General features: G+C 44.7%; 2 protein-coding genes across 6 annotated transcripts in view; one reads left to right on the top strand and one right to left on the bottom strand.

The window, feature by feature from the left end:
- B3GNTL1 (UDP-GlcNAc:betaGal beta-1,3-N-acetylglucosaminyltransferase like 1) overlaps positions 1-6,634 on the top strand; it is a 104,512-nt gene extending 97,878 nt beyond the window's left edge. For 4 of the 5 annotated variants that reach the window (XM_015645614.3, XM_033518806.1, XM_033518807.1 and 1 more), the window contains 2 exons: positions 1,809-1,895; positions 4,898-6,634. In XM_015645614.3, coding sequence (XP_015501100.1) covers positions 1,809-1,889 — 81 coding nt within the window. In that variant the 3' untranslated portion in view covers positions 1,890-1,895; positions 4,898-6,634. Of the gene's footprint in view, positions 1-1,808; positions 1,896-2,764; positions 3,163-4,897 lie in introns of those variants that run through there. The other variant, XM_015645615.2, reaches the window with a different exon arrangement.
- TBCD (tubulin folding cofactor D) overlaps positions 3,324-22,472 on the bottom strand; it is a 114,801-nt gene continuing 95,652 nt past the window's right edge. Inside the window, exons 33-40 of the mRNA XM_015645612.3 lie at positions 21,924-22,062; positions 15,937-16,058; positions 15,004-15,081; positions 9,484-9,573; positions 9,069-9,156; positions 7,525-7,634; positions 5,089-5,173; positions 3,324-3,671 (exon numbers count right to left, since the gene is read on the bottom strand). Of these exons, the coding sequence (XP_015501098.1) occupies positions 3,660-3,671; positions 5,089-5,173; positions 7,525-7,634; positions 9,069-9,156; positions 9,484-9,573; positions 15,004-15,081; positions 15,937-16,058; positions 21,924-22,062 (724 nt within the window). The 3' untranslated portion in view covers positions 3,324-3,659. The remainder of the gene's footprint in view (positions 3,672-5,088; positions 5,174-7,524; positions 7,635-9,068; positions 9,157-9,483; positions 9,574-15,003; positions 15,082-15,936; positions 16,059-21,923; positions 22,063-22,472) is intronic.

The raw sequence follows: 22,472 nt of genomic DNA, 5'->3' as shown, positions 1-22,472 counted from the left end.
CCTGCTTTTAACTTGGCACTCCCAACCTCATCAACTCAGCTCTAACTCAGGGTTGTAAAGCCAGCCTGAGAGTGCCTCAGGGCTTTGTTGTGTACTGTTGGTTGATAAACTCTTGGATCAGCAAGTACTATTACAACTAATTTAATTTTTCATACTGCATATAACAGTGGGTGGAAGTCCCCAGACAAAACATCTGTGCAACCTGTTCTAAAGCACATTTAATCTGTGAAGCCCTTACAATGAGACTATTATACAACATCTTGTCTGCAAACTCTGGTCTCTGACTTCAGTTGGGATTTCAAGTCCATTTTTCTTTTCATGGCCACTGAGCATTTTCTGCTTGCTTATTCTTTACCATCCAAAGTTCATCACCATTTTCTGAAGAAGGAAGTGTGCTTTAAAGGGCTTTATTGGCTTTTATTTTGCTGTTTGTGGTAGGGGATTATTTTTCCTTTTGATACAGACAAAACCTGCATGTTTCTGTGCAGCTCTGAGAGGGTGATTTTGGGGATTAGATGTGTTTATTAAGTGGGTTGTTTACAAGAAGTGACTCTGTTGGCCAAGTACTTGGAGCAGCTTGGGCTCATTTAATTTTTCAGGCAGTTCCTCCCTTGTGATCACTGGTGTGGTTTTGGTACCAGAGCAAATCCTTCTGGAAGAAGCAGGCATCCTCTGATCTTTGCTCAGTTTGCATTTTATAATGGCTTCACAGACAGCTGGAGCTGGAATTCTGCTCTGTGTGTGAGTTTTTGCTGAAGAGAATGGAAGTGTGGCTTTAGCTGGTCAGAGCACTTCACCCAAGGGTTTGTGCTCCCTGTTTGCTCTCACTTGGAGGTAAAAACAAACTTCAAAATGCTGCATTGATTCCTGGCTTGGCTTGGATTCCAGTGGCTGGAAATGAAAGGGATTTTTATTTTTCTGTCACAGCAATTAAACTAATTTGATTGTATAAAGTTTTCAGAAAATTGGTGGTTAGATCTCTTATTGTACAGCCCTGCCTGGTTTGTCCTGTGCTCTGGGGATGAAAGATTTGTCTTCAACTCTGCAACTTTTTTAGCATCTGGTCTCTTATGTATTTTTTTAACCCCTCTATAAAGCAGGTTATTTTTCCCAACTCCTTCAATTCCAGTTTCATTTGGACTCCATTTCTGTAACCTCCCATCCTGAACATTCACAGTTAGAACTTCACCCTTGCTGTGCTGGGCCAACCACACAAACACAAGCAACTGCTTCATCCCCCACCTGAGGTGTTGTCATCATTAATTTTGGGGGGTTTCTTGGTGCCATTCTTTAAGATCAGTAATTAAGGATTCCAGGAAGACCCCAGTGCTCAGGAATGCTGAAGTTTCCCTATTTTCCTGACATCACTGAGCTTGCTCATGGACCAAATGCACCCTGTTCCTGTCCTGATAACTCAACTGGGGCCCAGAACAAACACCTTTAACTCTGCAGAGTATTTCACCTGCTTGATGAAGGGCTTGTTTTATCAGACAACTTAATCAGTGCTCAAAATCCACCCAAAGCACTTGTCCAGCTCATTCCCTTGGTCCATTTTCTGCCCATGTCTGGGTTAGCAAACACAGGAGCAGAGCTGGGCTGAGCAGCCCTTTTGAGGAGCTGTCTGATATCCTCCCCACACTGATTTGAACACTTAACTTTCCAACATATCCTGAATTTTTGTGTAGAAACTTTCCTGAACCTGGGTTTATTTGTTTAGTTCTGCAAATGGAACTTTTTTCTGTGGTCTAAAGAATCAGTAACCCAACCTGAAATGAGTTTGATCTCATTTTCTTGTTCTTTCCTCACAGGACTTGACAGGTGGAGCCTTTGAAACAAACCTGGACACGCTGAACCTGAAGGAAGGGGTTGATTATTATCACTTTAACTAAACCAAGGTGAGGCAGTGCTACTGAAGTGTGCAGCTCTCTGTTTCTGGGTGCAGGAAGACTTAAATTCTTCAGGGATTTAGAACATTTGAGTCATCTGTGCTTTGTTAATTTAATCTTTGGGCTGAGTAACCCCTTTGTAAGGGAGGTCACAGTTACACCAGGGTAATGCTGTGTGCTCAGTTTTACTGTTGCACATCACTCAGCTGGAGTGGGAAATTTTGTTTCTAATTTAAACACCCACCAAGCACAGGCCATTTTTGGGTTTCCAGAGCACTGTAATCACAGGGAAGCCAAGGGCAAAGCCTGAAGTGCTGCAAGTGCAGAGTTCTCTGTCACACACTGCTTGGAGCTCTCAGCCCTTCCCCGCTCCCAGGACATTCTCTGAGAGCTGCTGGTGTTTCCCAGGGCTCTGCAGAGCCCAGGGCTGGTTCAAAGGGAGCATCCTCAGCTTTGGGGCTGGGTGAGAAGCACAGCTGAGGCTCTGGCAGCACCTGGCAGCCAGGTGAGCCCAGCTGCTGCTCCTCACAATTTCCACTGCACCTTCCCCCGCTGGACACTCAGGCTGTGCCAGCACAGCTTGTGCTGTTCTTGCAGCAGGGACCTACAGGTGTGACTACAACCCAAAATCTCTCAAGAGCGTTCTAGAAAGTTCCCTCTGAGTGGCAGTGGGGCAGCACAGGGGCTGTGGGTGAAGGAGCATTTCCTCCTGGGGTGTGTGCAGCACGTGGCCAATAGCTCTGCTCAGTGGGAGCTCAGTGAAACAATCAGTGAAGATCCCTGAGCTCCACTAATTCCACCTGCCAGTCCAGCTTGCAAGAATCCTTAAGAAGTGTTGAATAAGCTCATTTATAGTTACTTTCTTCAAAACCAAACAGAATCTGAGGCAGCCGGGTTGGAGCATTGGAAGTGAGCACCTGCATTTTGCAACATTTACTTCACAGAGAAACTGGCTTGGCTTTAGCTTTTCTGCCTAAACTTTTCCTTCCTTTCAAATTTGTAGAGAAGTGTCTGTATACACACACAGCCACTGTTCAAGTGTTGGGATAGTGGGATTTAATTACAGCCATAAAATAACAGTGTAATTACAATATGATGTGGCCTGTGCATTTGACCTCCCCATCCCACTGATCTCACTAAAAATCAATTTTGAAGCTATTTCATTTTGTAAGGGGTAAGAAATGAGCTGGATTCCTGGCAGCTGCTTGAAGGACTGAGTCACCTGTTTTGTACCACAAAAACAATTTGCCTGAATCAGTTACATAACGAGCTGGTAGGAGAGGCTTTGACATCAGCTGAAGTGAAACCTGGGGTTTTTGTTTGACCGTGACATAGGAATGACAGACTTTTCCACAGAGACACTTGATGCTCAGGGTGATTTCAGCATCACTAAGTGTTGCCATTCTCACTCTGAAAAATAAATCTTGAAGAGACCAGTGCAGCAGGTCAGGTTTAATTCTTGGTGTGTGTAGAAGCACAGGCTTCGTTCAGTCACAAAACACTGACACCAAACCAGACAGGTCAGTGTGACAGAGCATGACAAGAACCTGCCAGACAGCAACATTAAAAATTGAAAACATGGAATTTTGGTTGTCTTCCTGTGGCACATCTGTGCTTTCAGACAGGCTCTGCCTCTCCTGTGCAGCAGTGCAGGATCCTGTGCAGCTCTGCTGAGATGCAGCACGTGGGGATCCAGCCATGGCTCAGCCTCTTCCCATCCTGGCAGCGCAGGAACCACGAGCTCCAGGACAGCCCAGCAGCCAGGGCTGCTCCTCATGCTGAGCTCTGCCAGAGAGAAAGGAAAAGGACAGGTCACATGGAGCAGGTGTCTGGCATTGCTGTCCCAGGTAATTAACAAACCTGAACAGCAAAGAAAATGCAAAGCTGTCCTTTTAGTCCTTTTAACACCATGGTCTGAACTGCCCTCCAGCAAGATTTAGTTGTACCAAATTTAAAGGAGTAGAAAGTGTTGATTTCAGCTGAAGCCAACTTCATTCACCTTTTTATCCTGCCATGCTTGGCCTCCTCTCTCAGCTGTCAGCTTCTCCCACCTGAGCTGTGCTCTGGGCACTGTTGGGAGCAGCACTGGGGACACAGGGACAGCTGGGACAGCTCTTCCTCCTCCTCCTCCTCCTCCTCAGTGGCACCGTGAGCTGCAGGCTCAGCTCTGGGCTGGAAGTTACACTGACTGCTTTTGCTCAGGGGAGCAAGAGGGAGAGTTCCAAACTGAGCACAAAAGATCCAGATCCCACCTGTACCAGCTCCATTGGAGATACCTGGACGTGGATTTGGATATTTCTTATTATTCTGTTTATCCCAGAGACAGTTTTCTCCTTAAGCATCAATCTTCTCTCCTTCAGCCTTCAATAATTAAGAATTAAAATAAGGAGGTTTTTTTGTGATCAGAGAGTTCATCTTGCAAGATCTCTTATTTTGAGCATAACCTTTCTATTACTTGATAGAAAATCTTTAAAAGCAACACTCGGGTCAGTTTTCATTCTAAAAACAACTCCTTGTCTGGGCAGCAGGTTCAGAGTCTTGTTTTCCAGAATTATAAAAATGTTAGCTGAGGTTTCTTAAAATTGTACTAAAAGCAGATGGTAAAAACTGGAAAATGAATGAAGAAACTGCTATGAGGCAGCAGGAGGTCTTTGAAGGGTATTCACAGTGTCTTAAGTATGAGTCTTTAAAGAAAGATAAATATTTATATACACACAGTAACCCACATTCTTTAAAATACTAAAAACCTCTCCTAGAACCCCTACCAAAGCAGAAAGTTCTGTATTTCTGAAATACTGAGCTGGGTGGGCACATCCAAACTATCTAAAAATATAAATTACATATACATATATTACATATATATATATATATATATATACACACACATACACTATGGTTTTGTATGCTATTCATGCACAGAGGCAGTGCTGCAATCCTGTGGTTTGCACACCACCTCATGTCATCATCTTGCTGTTGAAATTGAGAAGTTCCTGTGTTTTCCCTTTCCCCAGGAAGGGCAGAGGAGCAGTGGCTGCACATCTGTGTCTGGAATGTGGCGCTGCCAGCCTGGAATGCTCTCTGGAATGAGGCTGGAAGGGCCTGAGGCAGCAGCTCCAGCCATCCCACGTGTGCTGCAGCTGGCTGGGAACACTCAGGGACACCTCCATGAACAAAGCACCCCCTGGAGCACTTCCCACCTCACCTTGGTCACCAGCTGGGGTCGGGGCACTTGCAGCAGGTCACAGAGGCAGTTTCGTCTCTCCCTCACCACGGGCAGCTCTGCTTCCCTGGGAGAGCAGAGGTTGTTTGAGTTAATTCACACCCATCCACACAACTCCCTCAGTGCTCCAGGTCAGCCCTGCACACAATGGCTCTGGCCTTTCCTGCACATTTCAAATGCCAGCAGTTTTTGTTGTGTCACATCTGAAGAGTAATGGACCATTTTTGTACCACCCTAAGTCAGGTAAACCACAAATACCCACCAGATCTGCCACAGGTAACCAGTGGCTAATAAAATGACCAAGACTATTATTTTATAGAGTTTTATATTAAAAACCCTACTGATTTGCACAGACCTTTTGATTGGAAGTTCATTTAATTGATTCTCTAAAGTTATTGGATTTGGAGAAGACTCTCCCATCCTCTTTATAGAGAAAAAGCAAAAAAGGGCAAGTTAGAAATCACTTCAACTTTTTTTTCACACCTTGGACAATTTATCTTATTTACTGGAAACTTTCCTGTGGCTAAACAAAATCTATTATTTATAGAGTAATTTGTTTAAACTCTGTATGACACAACTGCATGATAAAAGTCTCTGGAGTCCCAACAAGGAAAATATGTGTATCCAGTAATCACCATATCAAATTCTCATTTGTCTTCCTGCTGTTAATACATAGGGAAATTCAGAATTTAGACTGATTATTTTAGCACTGGGAGAGCTTGAGGAAAACAAGCAGCTCACTGTGACAGCAACAACTTCAAATCTCTTTTTCTACAAACAAATCTACCAAGATGAATCAGTTTTGAGTACATGAGCTTTTTGTCTTTCATCTCAGAGCAATGGCCATAGTGCAGCAGGGTACCCAGGGCTTGCTCCAAGCCAGAAAAAGCCAGGCACACCCTAAAAATGAGAGACTGAAAAGAGAATATTCATTTTTCTGGGGAAGTGTTTTGTTTGGATTCAGGAACCCAGTTCTTTATGAGCAGAGCTGAACTGCCACTGCTTCTCCTGCACCCCTGTGAGTGCTGGCCCTGGAGCCACCCCCTGTGACAGCACTCAGCTCATCCTGCTCAGAGCCAGGTAACAAATTCCTCATGCAATTCCTGAGCAAGCCTGCTCTTAAATGCAGGTTTCCTAATGGAGTTCTGACTCAGACCCAACACAATCCTAAATTTCCACATAAACAAGGAATTGTAACCACAGGCAGAACTGCTGGCAACCACCCCTTCAAACCTGAGACTCTTGTTCTAATTTTGCACTGGAAAATTCAGAAAAAGAGCAGCAGCCACCCCTCCTAATGATAAACTCAGCTTTCTTTTCACAAATATAAAGTTATTATAAGCTCAAGCACAGAAATAAACTGGAAACTACATAAAAGCCAAACAGTGTAACATGCAGTTTGCAACTCTGTCACCCACCCTTAATGTGTATTTGTTCTTTGAGCTTGTCTGGGATAAATTTATTTCCATGAAATGTCAATGAAGACAGCCATTTAATATAATGACTAAATAAATGATTTATTTTTCTATATTTGTCTGTTCTCTGTGACTGCTGTGCTGGCCCAGGTCTGTGACAAGGAAAAATATTTAACAAGGCAGCAAAACTAATAAAATAATTCTTTATCTTAAAATTCTGTACTTTCTCAAATCTCCCAGCCATGCAACCTTTTATCTGCCCAGGTGATGATAATGCCAGTGCTAGAATTTTCAGAAAGGGGAAAATCCAGTGCCAAAGTGCTGGTTCCCTGCTCCTGTCACTGCAGAGCTGCTCATGGAATGATTCCTTTGCTCTGAAAGTCACTGGATCATGCTCATAAAGAACAGGACCCTGTTCCCTTGTCCCTGGAAGAAGGTAACAGTACAGGTAAAAGGAGGGGAAAAAATGAATTACATTCCATGGAGTGGTTGTTTAATTCATGCCATCCTATGCCTGGGAAATATCTCAACTGCTCCAATTCCAAATCTTTGCTTGAATACAACGCTTGTAGCATGTTGAGTAATTACATTTCATGGGAGATTTGAGCTGTTCTGCTAATTCTGTTGTTTTCCAGCTTGCAGAGATCCTTCCTTTCCCCAAATCCTGCCAGTGTTCATAAATGCCAAGAAACTGTCTGTACAGTTGAAGTTTGACTGTTTGCACAGCCCAGTCTCTGGTTCATGGAAAACTTCCAAGATTTCCTCCCTTTTTATGTAGTTAGAAAAATATGGGTATTTTACTTTATCTAATGGTGATTTTATACATCCCCAGTATCCTGGAGAGCTCTTGAGAAGAGAGGAATTCTTGCAGCAGTGCTTTCGTGGCCTGCAAGCACTAAAGAGCTGAACCCACTTCTTACAGCTTCCTCCCCCAGCTTTCAAAGGCAGCGTGTTCTGGTGACTGCAGGGCACAGGGGGTGTTTTGGGGCAGCTCTGCACGCACCAGTTGGTGTCACTGAGGATGCCCATGGCCTGCTCCACGATGGTTGGCTCCACCACGTCGCTGTAGGTGAGCAGCATCTCGTACACCTGGCTCGCCGTCGTCTTCCGGATCTGCGGGAGGGGCAGCGTGGGCAGAGCCCCCCAGGGATCCTCCAGCCCAGCCCTGGCCCTGCACCCCCCCTGTGCACCCTGAGGTGTCCACAGCAGCCTTGGGGCTGTGCCCATTCCCTGGGGAGCCTCTGGGGGAAGAACCTTTCCCTGAAATCCGACCCAAACCTCCCCTGGCACAACTTCAGGCCATTCCCCAAGTCCTGTCACTGGTAACCCCAGAGCAGAATCAGTGTCTGCCCTTCCTCTGCCCCTCCTCCTCCTCTCATGAGGAAGTTGTGACACCTCTGAGGTCTCCACTCAGTCTCCTCCAGCTGAACACACCAAGTGCCCTCAGCTGCTCCTCACGTGGCTTCCCCTCAAGAGCCTTCACCATCCTCGTGGGCTCCCTTGGATGCTCTGATCCACCAGCCCAGAGCTGTCACTGGTGCTGGTCCCTCAGCTGTCACCTTGTGTCACCTGCCTCCAACAGGGATTTCCTGTAGGAAGGGACCTCCCTTCTGCACCTCAGGGAATTTCATCTCAGCACCCCATGGAACTCCTGCTCCTACACTTGGTGCAGGATTTCCCATTTCCACACCTCTGTCCCTCACAGGGAAGGAATTCAAACATGTGAGAATGGCCCAACTTTGCCAAAGGAAGGCAAAGGAATTACAGGGTTATTTCTGGACCCAAACCCCATTGACCCACCTGTAAAAACAAAACACATTTGTGATGTAAAAAACCAATAAACCACAGAACTGAAATGATCTCTCTCCATCTCTTACATTGTGTCCCTCCTGCAAAGGATTCCTCATGGAGCAAGAACACACAACATGGAAATGCAACAGAAACCTCAAGTACCAAACTCTGCAGGGTCAGGGGCTCCCAGGTTTGTGCAATGGAAAAAAACCCCAAACCTTCCTAAGTCCACACAGATTTTAAAGGACTAAAATAGTGTCATCACACACATGATCTCTTGTACATACTCAGATTTTTGTGTCCTGTTAAGTTATAGGAAAAAGGTAAAAATTCTGCTAAACCTTCCTGCACTGCACCAGCTTTTATCACACCTGATGAAAAAGTTTATTTTCCTTGAACAGCCCTACTCCAGTGTTGCTACTCTCAGAAATGTCACAGAACTGAGAGTAACTTATCTGGTTGGAGCTTTCAGCACTAAATGGTGCACAGGTCTTCCCAGAAACAAATGGCTGAGGCACCTGCATTGCTCCCAGTTTAACCAGTAAGGGCAGGAGGTGGAAGGGCAGCACGTGTGGCACAGCAGGTACATGGCAGGCAGCCAGCAGTGTCAGGGGCAGATCCTTGAGAAATAAAACCTGTTCTCTACACTAATACCTGCTAAAGAGAATGCTGCTTTAATACACTTTCAGTTATTTTTCATTTGTAAAGTATGGTAAAGAACAGAGCTGATAAATGTGCAAGGTCTTCAGCACTTACGATAGGAAAGGGATGGCAAAGGAGGAGGAACAACTGGAAGAAAACTTTCTCTCTCATGTCTCCTTGAAACTGAATCAGGCCACAAAATCTAGAAAATATCAGAAAAAGATCTTGTGTTATAACTGCACAAGTGCATTTTGAGGATTAGGATGAAGATGGACATTGGGAAAAAGGCAGGGAGGGGAAGCTGTGCTCTCTACAAAGAAAAAACAAACAATTCCCTTTAAGCATCTTTATAAGAATTTTAAAACTTGAACAACTTTATCAGATCATCCAGAGCTCTGAGACTCTCACAGCCTTCAATCACATGTATCTCTGTGTATTTTCCATTTAAATTCTACATGAACCAGACCTGTTACATCTGGCAAGTTAAAGATTCACTTCCTAGGAGAGAAGATTGATTTCATTAACTCACACTCCTATGCTGGAGCGAAGCTTCCTGATGTCTTTGGACCTTTTGATCTCTTCTTTACAGAGGGTGAACAGCTTCACTGGGAAGGGATGGCTGAAAATGGGAAAGAAAAAAAGATGAGCAGAAGTTTTCAGCAGGATTTCAAAGACATTTCATGATTGTCAGGATGCCAAACTAACATTCCAAGGCAAGGCAGGACTCACTGCACGGTGGTTTGTGCTTCCCCTCCAGCAGCTCAGGAGAGTTTGGCCACCACTGTCCTGGGCTTTTCATTTTTTAACAAGAGAAGGAAGAAATTATTATGAATTTTTTACATTGCTATTGTCTGTGTGCTGAAGAGTGAACTCCTTTTAGCCAAACAGGTTCAGTCCATGCAGGGTAAGTGGCTTGCCATGGCTTGTGTTTAAACAGTGTGGAATGATCAGAAATACTGTGTCAGGAATTACATTATCCTATAGCCAAATAACACTTCCTTAGTCTGTGTATCATCATGGTCATTCCCTAAGGTCTCCAACCAAACTTTACATAAAAGGGGATGAATGTTGTTCTTAACTACTCCACCATTTCACTGCCCAAATTCCTCCAGTGATTCCAGACAACGTAATTAAACACAGGGCTCACAGTTCTATTACGTGTACAGGCCATGAAGCCATCTTTAAATATATTTAACAAATTCTTTTCTCTTTCCACACAGTCTGGGAAACGTGATTCTCACAGCTCTTTCCCAGACACTCATACAAACACAAGTACTGTTAGTTATTCCAAGGAGCTTTTAAAGAGAAGGAAAGAGGGACTAATGCTTTTATTTCAGTTCAAATTATTTAATCTTTTACTTGCCACACTCAAGGCTGAAGTGCCATAGATGCAAAAGAAACCATTTCATATTTGTCTAGTGAGCACAGTTAACTCCTAGGCTGTGTATTTTGGAAACCTCACTGCATTGTGTATGGAAAGCAGAAAGCAAAAATAGTAACATTCATTTTCTGCTATCACAATTCAAAGCTGTGAGTAAAAACTACTGGAGAAAGCTGGGTACTGTCATCTGTTGAAGGGCAGAACATTTAAAATAAGATGTTTATAGGAGTGCCAAGATGTTTTGTTAAGGTAATATGCCTTGTTCTGTAGAGTTTTCCAGACAAGAGTCAGTGGTTTTTAATGACTTTTTGAAAATCTGTAATAAAATCCTGGCACATACTGGCAAATAGTGACCTGTTAAAAAAACCTGAACAACAAACCACGGTAAACTGAGGTAAAGAATTCTACACATGGTGGGAACAGCAGCCTTCTCCATGAATGAGTCCATGGCTGTCTACAGGCGTGGGTTTGTGTGGGTGGGTGAAGGAAGAGCTCTCTGAATGCTGAGGTATGTTTTGTCTTACCTTGGTGGAATTTCTCCTCCTCCCACCCCAGTCACACAAAGCCCCTGTGCAGACAGCTGATTACAACCCCTGCAGTGCCTGCCTGGCTCCCAGCACAGGCCATACAGTCAATTAGGTGAGATTTAAACTGGTTCAGCAACAGGGACATCACTGAGAAGGGGAGCAACAAAGAGAGCAACTGCAACAAGAGCATCTGGAATAAATTTGAAACATGGAACCTCATGAGCAGCATTTTGTGTTTAAAACAGATGCACTTTCCTTTCTGTTGGTTGCCAATTCTGCATTTGCAATAACCAAACCTAACCTATGTGTGATCTCAAATGACTCAAATAGTTTGGCCTCTGTAAAGGAAATTGAGAAAATTCCTTCTCCTGTGTGGGCACTGTGCCAGCAGGAACAGCACAGCACTGGGGAAAAGGGATCAGTCTGGAGTTCTCTTGGCATTCTGAGCTGGGCACAGGTGGCACTGCCAGGGCTGCTGCTGTCCCTCCTCCAGGTGAGCTGGGTCCCAGCAGTGCTGCTGCCACCAGCCACTGCCACTCTCTGCTGCATGGCTGTTCGTGCAGGAGCAGTAAAAGTGCTTAAAAAAACGACCCACTGGAGCATGGATACATGGAAATTATCAGCTGGAGATCAGTGGGGACACACACTTTCTTAAAGCACTGCAGGATCACCAGAAAAAAACCAGAATACATGGGTGCTTCTGTTGAATGTGTGAACTATGTACATGTAAGAGAGAAATGCCACTTAGTACCCCAGAGAGCACCAGATCCTGAATTGTCATTCCAAGGCTGTTCTGTTTACATGGCACTGAGTATCAGACCCATCTTAGCACACTTGCAAGGAGCCAGCAGTGCACAGGGCTCTGGGCAGCCTGGGGACCCCTCAGCCACAGGAACAGCAGGAGCCTGTCACACTCCAATTCCAGCAGCCTCGGTTCACTCTGCTTTGTCCTGCCTTAAGGGACCCCCAGAGCAGCAGGGAGCTGCCAGGTACCTCTGGGCTTTAAGAGCAGCCACTGGTGAGTTCCCAGCAGCCCAGCCCGTGCTGCTGCATTTCTGAGAGCTCTGCTCCAAGGTGTGCCCGCTGCCTGCAGTCCCCAGCCCACAAACTCTCCCTGCACTGGCTCAAGAGCAGCTCCACAAACTGCTCTGGGATGGAATCAGGAGGGTTTGGGCTGTGTGACCACAGAGCTGAGGGCTCTGCTGCCCTGTTTGGTGGGAGCAGCAGGTCAGTGATGCTGCAGCATCACCCACACTTCAGCCCAGCACCCCCTGCCCTGCTGCCAGGAGAAACCCACTTCCCTCCCTTCCCTTCCCAGGCTGGCACAACTTGTGAGACTGAGGAAACCCCTCAAGCTGAGTGGGAGAAGAGCACTTTTCACCCAGAGCAGTTCTCCATTCATGGCACAGGGATACAAACCATTCCTGTCAGCACAGGGAGGGGGAACCTCTCGTGCTGGATAAGCAGGTTTGTGTCACAGGAAATAACAACCTGGAATATGCCCAGCAGCTGTTCCTTTCCCTAAGCCAAGCACAACAGAGGAGCCAGTTCTGAAAGCCTTTTGATGACCCTGGTGACACTAAAGCTGATTCATTTCCAGCCCCACAGGACAGGTATTTACCCCACACTCCCCATCCCTGCTGGTTCCACACAGGGTAAATCCACCTCCCTTCAGCACGAGCATCCAAACCACGACAGTGGAGCAACAACACCCAGGGCTCACTTGGTCCTTTTGCAGAGATCACACAGCAACCACACAGAGCCTCCTGAACACTGAGCTTCAGCTGCAGAACCACACCAGAAATGTTGAGCTTTATATTCTAAACTGTACAAGCTGTAGGGTGTGAAGAGAGAGGAAAATGCCTGGCAGGTTCCACCTGTGCAAGGCAGGAGTGACACCCTGTGGCAACTAATTTTAACTGGAGCACTCACGAGGGTTAAACTGATCCTGCTCCTAATCCTGGTTAAATTAAGCACTGTTGGATATTACCTATTCTGGACTGTGGATGTTTTATTAGAAAATAAATGTGTGGGAGAGTACACAGTTTCCATTTCAAACTTCAAAATGCATTTGCAAACACTTTTTTACAATGCAACAGTTGCTTATTTGGCAGCTGCTTTAGGTATAATCCTGATGCCAGACATCCTACATGCCAATTCCCCTGCTAAAACTCCATTCAGCCCAAAGGTAAAAAAAAACAAAAAACGAGGGAAGGAAATGAAATGGGAGCTGAACATCCCAAGGAAAAATACAAGCATGTATCTCATGTATCTCAGCTTGTATTTCAGGCACACTCTGCACAAAAGCTCCTGACCCTGCAGCCACATGTGGCCTCTCCATGTCACCAAGCAGTGTCTCTGTTTTCCCACCCACCCTGTGATTTCTCACACATTTCTATGGGGGCTGCTCTGGAAAAGCAGTAAATGGTTCCATTCCAGAGACCAGACCCAAAGTCAGATTTTTCTGTGCAAAAAGGAGTTGGTGGCATCCAACAGCAGGGGCAGGCAGGAAGGCCTTGGAGCCAGGATCAGTGGATCCATCCCTAACTACACCCAAAGGACTTACCAGAGTAATAAAATGCAAACATTCCAAGAAATGGAATTTTAGGCTTTCCCACTGTGTGTTGATCCATGCCCAGAGCATGGCAGAGCCCTGGGTATTCACCTGGCTCCCTGTGAAATACCCACAGTAACTCACCCATGGCTAGCTCTGCACCAGGAGGGCACCCACATTCCCAAAATCTGCCACATGCACAAACTGAACTCTCCATATTTTAATTGTCTTCCAATTCCCCACTGCTCTGTGTGAGCCCAACTCCCTGGGCTCTGTATGGTAACAAGTTCTGCACTCCAGGCCAGCATTTCACTCCCTTGACATGAGCATGATCCACTTGGCTGCTTCATTGTTAATTTTCTTTTTTTCATCATCAAACTGGAGGCAAATACATCTGGATCAGCTTCAAAATCTTTCCCCCCATAATAGCCCTGGATTTTATTTCAGGTCTTTTACACAAAACATCACAATGGCACCACAGGGTTGAGTCTGAGTCACTCACACAGCAAAGGCATTGCTGCTACCACTTGGTTTCTGTTCAGTGACCTGGGAGACAAGACTTTGACTGGAATTTCCATCCACAATCTCTCACCTTCCCCAGCAGGGATGACTGGAACCCGTGTGGAAGCCCCAGATCACTGGCACAATTACCAAACTCAGTAAGTAATATTCACTCCATCTGTCTCTGACTCACTTTAAATTCCCATTCAAACAGGGACTGCCAAACACAATTTAAGAAATATTATCTAAAACCACACTTCAAGACAAGAGTGGGCTCAATCAAAACTTTCAGAATGATGAAGGCTTTTCAGATTTATCTGCTGTGAGCAACTCTTGAATCAACAAGTTCCCAATCCAGGATCTGTCCTTGCAGGATCTATGTTGCACAATTCTGTAAATATCTGCAGATGTGCCAAGATGCTGCCTGGGAGAGCTTGTGGAATAGATTTTAATATTACTGAAATTAAAATCACTCTTTTCTGAAACATCTGCAAACCCCCATGATTTCACATTGGAGTATCTCACTCACATTCATCTGTTCCTAAACTGAACACTTTCCACGAGACTGAGCTCAGGGTGGAAGAGCTGGGACATGCTATTTTTATTATTCTTATTAGGATCTTAATTAATATCTTTGGAGATATTGACATTAACCAAAGCAGTGGGACTGGGGGAGCCACAGCTTGTGGGCACAGAGGGTTCTGCAGCACCTCACAGGGACACTGCCAGTGCTCAAGGCTCCCAGTACAGCAAGGAATGTGCTCCAAGCAGCAGGGATTTAGGAAGCTGGAAAAGAAAGAATATATCTGATATTGGTCCAAGAATGCCAGGTGAAACATGCAAATTGCATTTGATGAATGTCCTGGCTGTCAAACAATGAACAAATAACAAACTTCTACACACACACGAGTCAAGGACTTTATCAAGAGCCTTTCAAGGCTGTTTGTCCCACTTCAGGAAAGTTAAAGCACTGCAATATAGACTCACACTTGGAGCCCTGTGCACCCCCCAGAGCAGCAGCCAGGGCAAGACTGAAGAGCCCTGTGGTGCAGTGGGAATAAACCAAAGAGACTTCCAGCAACTTACTTCTCCTGCTCAGTGAACATATCAAAACAGCCATTGGCCAGCATCTGGTCCAGCATTGTCAGCAGAGGCACAGACACCCTGAGGAAAGAAAGTAATTTAACAAGGTAAATACACTTCTTGGCATACAGACAAATGCTATTTTTAATCAGAAGCAAAGCAAGAAACTTCCTACATACCTACACATAGGTAAATTAGAACTCTGATTTCCACAGAGGAGGGTTGCTCAGCTCCTTGTGTGTGTTGGCTGAATGGGGACATTCCCTCCCAGCCAAAAGGGAAAATCCTAATTAATAACACACCTGCTTTACATTTGCAGGGTCCCAAAAACAAAATTGACAGTATTAGAAAATATTCATCTGCTTTCTAGAACATAAACAATAAATTCCACAGACTGTATGAGAAGTTACAGCACCAAATGATCCAACACATGTCAGTTGGAATAACCATGGCCATGTTTTCAACACTTGAGACAAGAAACAAAATAAAAATACAGTAGTGACAAACAAGGGGGAATGGTCTCAAACTGAAAAAGAGTAGGTTTAGATGGGATATTGGAAAGAAATTCTTCCCTGTGAGGATGGGGAGGCGCTGGCACAGGGTGCCCAGAGAAGCTGTGGCTGACCCTGGATCTCTGCAAGTGTCCATGGCCACGTTGGATGGGGCTTGGAATAGTGGAAGGTGTCCCTGCCCATGGCAGGAGACTGGGATGGGATGAGCTCTGAGCCTCCTGCAACCCAAACCATTCTACAATTTAAAAACTTGAATACGCAGAATATTTTGCCATCACTCCTTGGTTATATGTTTTACCACAGGTCCTGCTGTACCAGACAGCTCTGTTAAAGCAAAAGCACATCCCTTGGGCATTCTCTAGAAGTGCCACACATCTGATTTCCAAAAGCTGTCAAAGGGAAAAGAGCCAAGGAAAACCATTACCGGTCATTCCGCAGGTTGTCCTCAAAGACCTTGAGCAGCGTCTCACAAAAACTCTCCAAAGCACTGGGGTCACTCTGGATTTTCTTCATGTAGTCAAACAGGCTCTGGGCAGAGTATCTGAGCTGCAACAGAAGGAACCTCCAGTGAAGGACAGGGAAAAGCCACAGGCACACCCCAAGAGGGGCTGCAGGAGAGCCCTGTCCCTCCCAGCTGAGCACAGCTGCACTGGCAACTCCTCCAGCAGCAGCCACGTGCAAGGATCAGTGACAGCAGGACCAGGCCTATGTTACCTGCACTAAACCATTCTCAAAAAAATTGGTTGTTTTTTTTTTTTTGTAAGTTTGTTACTGCAGGACAAAAGACCACATTAAAGTTCATTGTTTTCTTTCTCTCCAAATAAAACATCCTCAAAGCACTATGATTATCCTGCTTCACTTCAGACAATAATAATGTGTTATGACTATGAAGGTGAAGGAGCACCCCAGGATTTCACCAAGCAGTATTTATTAAACAGCTGATGGGACCATGCAGACAAGCTTTTGGGCCATACAAACCATCAGCAAAATCAGGTTAAAAATTACACACAACTCAGAGAAATACTGGCTGTTGGTTTAACTGCACCAAGTTAACCAGCCAGCTTAGCAGGGTGGCAGAGGAGGGCTCGGTGCTGCTGCTCAAGGCTCAGCTGGACACAGCCCAGAGGTCACACTGCCCATCAAGCAGCACAGGCTGCAGCATCACCCAGCAGCTCCCCACAGTTCAGGTGGGATATTGGGAAGAAATGCTTCTCCATGAGGGTGGGGAGGTCCAGAGCAGCTGTGGCTGCCCCTGGATCCCTGGCAGTGCCCAAGGCCAGGCTGGATGGGGTTTGCAATAACCTGGGACAGTGGAAGGGGTCCCTGCCATGGCAGGGGGTGGGACTGGATGAGTTTTAAGGTCCCTTGCAGCCCAAAGCACTCCCTGATTCCATGATCTCCAGGAGCCACAGTGCTTGCCAGGCCAGCTGCTCCCTCATGGACCTGCTGAGTGGGATGGGAGCAGGCACAGCCTCTGTGGGAATCCCCTTTTCCTCAGAGGCCTGACCATTTTATCAAGAAAATAAAATACTGGATGAGGATGAAAAACGTCACAAGTGTCTTCCCAAAAGCAAATGAGAGCAAACTCTATTTAAATAAAATTCTATTTATCTAACAAAGCTTGTATCAGCAACGTTTATGGGTTCCTCAGTACCCAAAAGAAACATTTTAGCCTTAGCTCAGAACTCTCAGCTATTTTCCCAAAGCTGCAGCCTGCAAACAGCACAGCCCAGCAATCCTGGGAAGCAGCACAGTCTGAAACCTTAACACTTTGTTCTGTACTGAAACATCCTGGGCAACACAAGAGTACAAATATTTCTTTTAAAAGGTCAAACAATTTGGAGAAATTATTCAGTTATTGAGTTTCAGAGTAACAGCCAAATCTCAGTAAAATCTGTACAAGGCAGCTGCAATGAACTGAACCCAGTGTGGCTCTTTCACACTCCTGAAGTGGCACTGGTGTGTCCCAGTGTGCCCAGTATAAACTGGGTCCTGACACTGAAAGGTCTCCACAGGATACACAGTTGAAAGAGATATTTCCTGAAAATTCAAAATCTGCTTAATTATTATATACACCCCTTTAAAACAATCTGTGCATTTAAGACTATTATAAATAAAGAAGAATTATTTTGTCTTAACACCTTCCAAGAGCAGAGATCAACAAGCAGAAGAAATCCCACCTCAGAAAAAAAATCTTAGGTGGTGTCATTTTCTCTCCTATTTCTTTTGTCTCTTAAACTTCCTCAGAGGTCACACATCATTTTTTTTGAAGGAAGCTGAACGACTCAGTGCTTTCTCTGCACATCCAAAGGACTTGAAAAGGCAAGAAAGGACATGAAAGTAAAGGGCAACAAGCACAGCTCCAGGTGGGGTGCTCCAGAGCTGTGCCAAACCAAAGCAGAGCAGCAGGATCTCAGAAACACTGGAGAATGAGGACAGCACAAGGAATTAAACACTACAGAAGCACAGGTGTGGATAATCCATCATGTAACTGCTTGGGAGATTGAAAATTGGGATTTTTTTCCCAATCCTGACAGAAACTTCAGCACAACAACATGACATGGACAGGCTAAATCCTCATCTCCTCCTCAGGTGAGCTCCTTTAGTCCCAGGCTCAGTATCTGAGCTGTAACCTTAACTGCCCCTGAGTCTTTGCAAAGAAGAATATTTCCAAATGTCTTCCTCATCTCCACAGAACACAAATTCTCACTACATCAAACGTGTGACATTTACCTTTCCCTGGGGTTCCACGAGGACTGGGAAAGGAAATTAGGAGGGTAATGGGCTGGAACTGGGACAGCTTTGGATACAAATGTGAGAGGAGGCCTGAGAATGACCTTGTTCTTATGAAACAGCAGAACCAGGGCTTGCCAAGGCTCACGTGAGTGCCCCAGCACTGAAGGCAAGAGCAGATCCTGCAGTGACAGGAGATGGACAATGCAGAGTGCTCAAGGGCACCCTTCACCTGATGCCAGAACCCAAATCCTGAAGATTTAACCTCCTGAAGCAGGGCACAGGTAGGAGCAAGTGCAGCTCCAGCAAGAGAGGCACTGGCAGCTCTGGGCAGGTGCCTGGAGTGGTTTCCACACAAACCTTCATGAAACCATTCCCAGTCAGATTTGCAGAACACAGGTACAGAACTTCTAAAAGCAGTTTTGAGCCAACAGGTGGGACTGATATGGTCAAAAAGAATTAGCTAAGGCATCCAGTTTGTAACAGAGCATCTGTTAAATCCAAAATCTCAGCCACCCATCAGTGATTAAGACACATCCAAGGGCTCTGGTTTGTACCTTGCAGCAGTGATACCTTACATGAAGTAGGAATATCATAATTCACACTATTTTTTTTCTGTAAGAAAAGAATGCCTGAGATTATTCTCAAGTGTATTTAGTGTATTTTGCTCAAGAACTCTCAACCAAGAAAAGCAGATTTTGAGCCTGTTTCTTCCACCAAATATGCATTGATTTGCATACAATTTGTCCCAGTAACCAGATGTTTTAGAATATCATCTACTAAGCTCCCAATAATTTTGTTTGTGAGATCTAACACAGTAACACAACTCTGGTACTGCCTGGGAGGAACTTTAAGAGTTCAGAATATGTTGTTCCCTTTTTTTTTAAAAAAAAAGGCTTTACTTACAATTTCTATACCATTTTAAAATACAATTTTCACTCTTTAGTGGGGGAGGAGAATCACAGGACATTCTGTGCTTCAAAAAAATTTTTGAATGTAATGTAGTTCAACAATAATGAAATTATATCAAAATTATATCCTGACCCCTGCAATTGCAGGGTTTGTGCACTGGAGAAAGAACAGCATTGTACATCTGATCTGCACAGACTGAGGGGTTTTATGCAGCCATAAGAAATATGCATCACTGTGGGCCAGATGTATAATTAGAAGATTCTTTTACACAGAGAAAGTGCCCTTTGAACCATGGTGATGGAGCAGAGTGCCAAATCCCACAGGGAATGACATCTTCTGTTTTTCCAGATTACTTCCAATGCTTGAGCTGCAATTCTTCCAGCAGCCCCACTGCCACCAAAACACTTCAGAGACCCCACACGGCTCCTTCCAGAAAATCTCTTTAAAAAGCCAAACAAAGAACTACTCTTGCTAAATATACTGCAGAGCAATTTTAGCTGCAGCCAAACTGCCACTGACCACGGAATTACAACAGAGCCTTTCTCCTGTTAATTCCCTGAGATGACTAAAACACAAACTGACATTTGAACTCAGATTATCTCGCAGTATATACAAGAATCTTCTTTCTAACTTCCATGTGTGCATGTGCACAGATATTGCTGAAGTGAAAGAGGGAAGAGAACACACACATTACTGCAACAACACATATTCCAATAATCCTTTTCCTTCATCCAACATTTTAAAAAGCTGCTTCTTTCATACGGATTTAACAGGATTGTTCTTAAAATTTTCTATTAATGTTTTAAATCATACTCTGGATATTGAGCAAAGAATGCTAGAGGTTTTGTCAGAGTACTCTGATACCAGTCATTGTAAAACACATCAATTCTAATTTCTATATCACATTTTAGATATTAAAATTAATTCACCACACACATATATTCCCAAGTGTAATTCCCTCCCTCGCCTTTCTAGCTGACTCAAGAGAGAATTAGGTCATCTTCTTTCTAAAGCCCTTGAGAATATTTAGCCAGAACAAGCCTTTAGTGTTAAAGGAAACTGGAGGACCACAGACAAGTTAACATTTCACAATTTAAGTTTCCCTTAACACACTGGAAGATGGTAACAAGGAAAGGGAGCTGCATGTAACTAAACTGCTCCAACTTTTCATAACTAAATGCAACTGGGACTTAAATAAAAAAATTTAAAATACTGAATAAGAATTTTCCTCTGACCCCAGCTAGCAGCCAGAATGTCTGTTTCTCCAAAACTTTCCTTCTTTTTATACTTAGACAAATAACTTTGGTTTTGGTGGAGCCTCCTATAATTAACTGTGTTTGACTGAAAGCTGAATTTCATGTGCATGTTTGCTATTAAAGAAATCTGTTAAGAGTTATTGTCTATCTGATAATTACTGTCACAAACCAACACACATATGTTTTCAAAGTTTTAAAATAGCTGTTGCCATATAATTAGTTGCCATTTTAGAAGCATTAAAATGCTCAGAATTGGTTTAAATACAGGAGACTGCACAGAAACCAAATACTCTGCTCCATCAGACCCAAAGGCTCACAGAAATCTCTTGAACCCACAGCACCAGGCAAAACAACATCACTTGGGCAAGTTGTGACTGACAAGGGGAAGCCATGGGAGATAAGCTCCAGGTGGTTTTAACTCCTTCTTTCTGTGACCCAGCAGGAGCTGTTTGTTCCCCCTCCACAAAAACTCTGTTTCTCAGCACTTTTCACTTTTCTACCAGTTTTCTTAATTTGAGATGGAAATCTTAATTAGAAACACTCTTAACCACTGTTGGGGTGGTGACTCACAGCCTCCTCCTCCTCCTCCTGTTACAGGACCACTGGGATTTAAAGACTTAACTGATAGTCTAAAATATTCTGTTACTGGTCTGATATTTCCCTGTGGTGTCATATTGAACCATGTCCTTACCCCAAAAATGCCTTCTTATATTTTACATCTTTGGCTACAACAAATCAAAAAACATTGTAAGCCAAATATCTGGAAACCAAGAGTTCTGAAACAACCAATGCAAGTTGTCATAGAAGTGCAGAAGGATACACTAAAATTGTAAGAAAGTAGGGAAGAATTTGGCAGCATAGCAGACTGCCAAAGCCAGTGATAAAGAGATTGTTCATGCCAGAAGAATGAAATAAGGGTTGTAAAGCTCAGAGGATGGAGACAGACATTTGAATGATACTACTTTGTAATGGAACTTCTGACATCTCACTGGTATTTCAGTAGAAAATGTATCAAAAATAATTAAGAAAAGAAACCTGGGCATAGTGTTAACACCAATTGACAGCTACCAGTTAACACCTTGCACCAGGTGACAAATGAACTGGCTTTCACCTCGTTTGAGAAGAGCAACCCCCTCTGGATTGCACTGAGCTGAGGGGCTCTGCTTGTGATCCCAGCTGGGAGGGTCAGCACAGGGCTGGAATTTGGCTGGAACTTGGCTGGAATTTGGCTGGAACTTGGCTGGAATTTGGCTGGAACTTGGCTGGAACTTGGCTGGAACTTGGCTGGAACTTGGCTGGAACTTGGCTGGAACTTGGCTGGAACTTGGCTGGAATTTGGCTGGAACTCTCAGGTCCTGCCAGGCCAGGAGAGGAGAAACCAAGTGCCCTCACTCCTTTTGTTCCCCACGCGCTCAGGGGAGGGAAGGGAGCAAGTTGAGATAATGACACTTTTCATGTGAAAGACAAGAAGCCCAGCAGGTTTAAAAGCCAACAGGAGTGGTGCTCTCACCGTGGTCTCTGTCAGGCCCCCCACAGACACAGAGAGCCCCAGCAGCACGTAGTACTGGTAGGCTGGCAGCCCCAGCAGCTGCGTGATCCGAGGGAAAGCTTCCGACGCCGCATTCCAGTTCAGCGTCTCCTTCTCCGACCTGAAAGGGGAAGGAAAAGAATTATCCTGGTGTGGGTGCACTGCTTTTCTTCTCCCCACATTGCTCCTTCACACCAGTGAAGGAATTCAGGTCTCTGAATTACCTCAGTGTCAGATCAGACATTGGTCTTTGAGCATAATGGGAAAACACAAATCAAAGCTTCAGCCAGTAAAGTGATGGAATCTTCAAATCCCTGCTCTGATCCAGAGAAGATGGGATCTGCAGTCTCCCTTCCCCAGGCACTTTTGCCTCCATTCAGAAAACAAGTTTCTTTCTGCAGTTTCATTCTGTGTTCTCTCCTACCACCAGCTACTCAACAGCTGATCCAAGGTCAGACTGCCCCAGGAAAGGCCAACACACCCTCCCAGCACTGATCAGCAGCAGCCTCAGGTTCCCCCAAACTCTGAGCT

The sequence above is a fragment of the Parus major genome, chromosome 18 (assembly GCF_001522545.3).
Source record: "Parus major isolate Abel chromosome 18, Parus_major1.1, whole genome shotgun sequence".
Lineage (NCBI taxonomy): Eukaryota > Metazoa > Chordata > Aves > Passeriformes > Paridae > Parus > Parus major.
The sequence above is the reverse complement of the archived record's forward strand: the minus strand, read 5'-3'. Positions and strand labels throughout refer to the sequence as shown.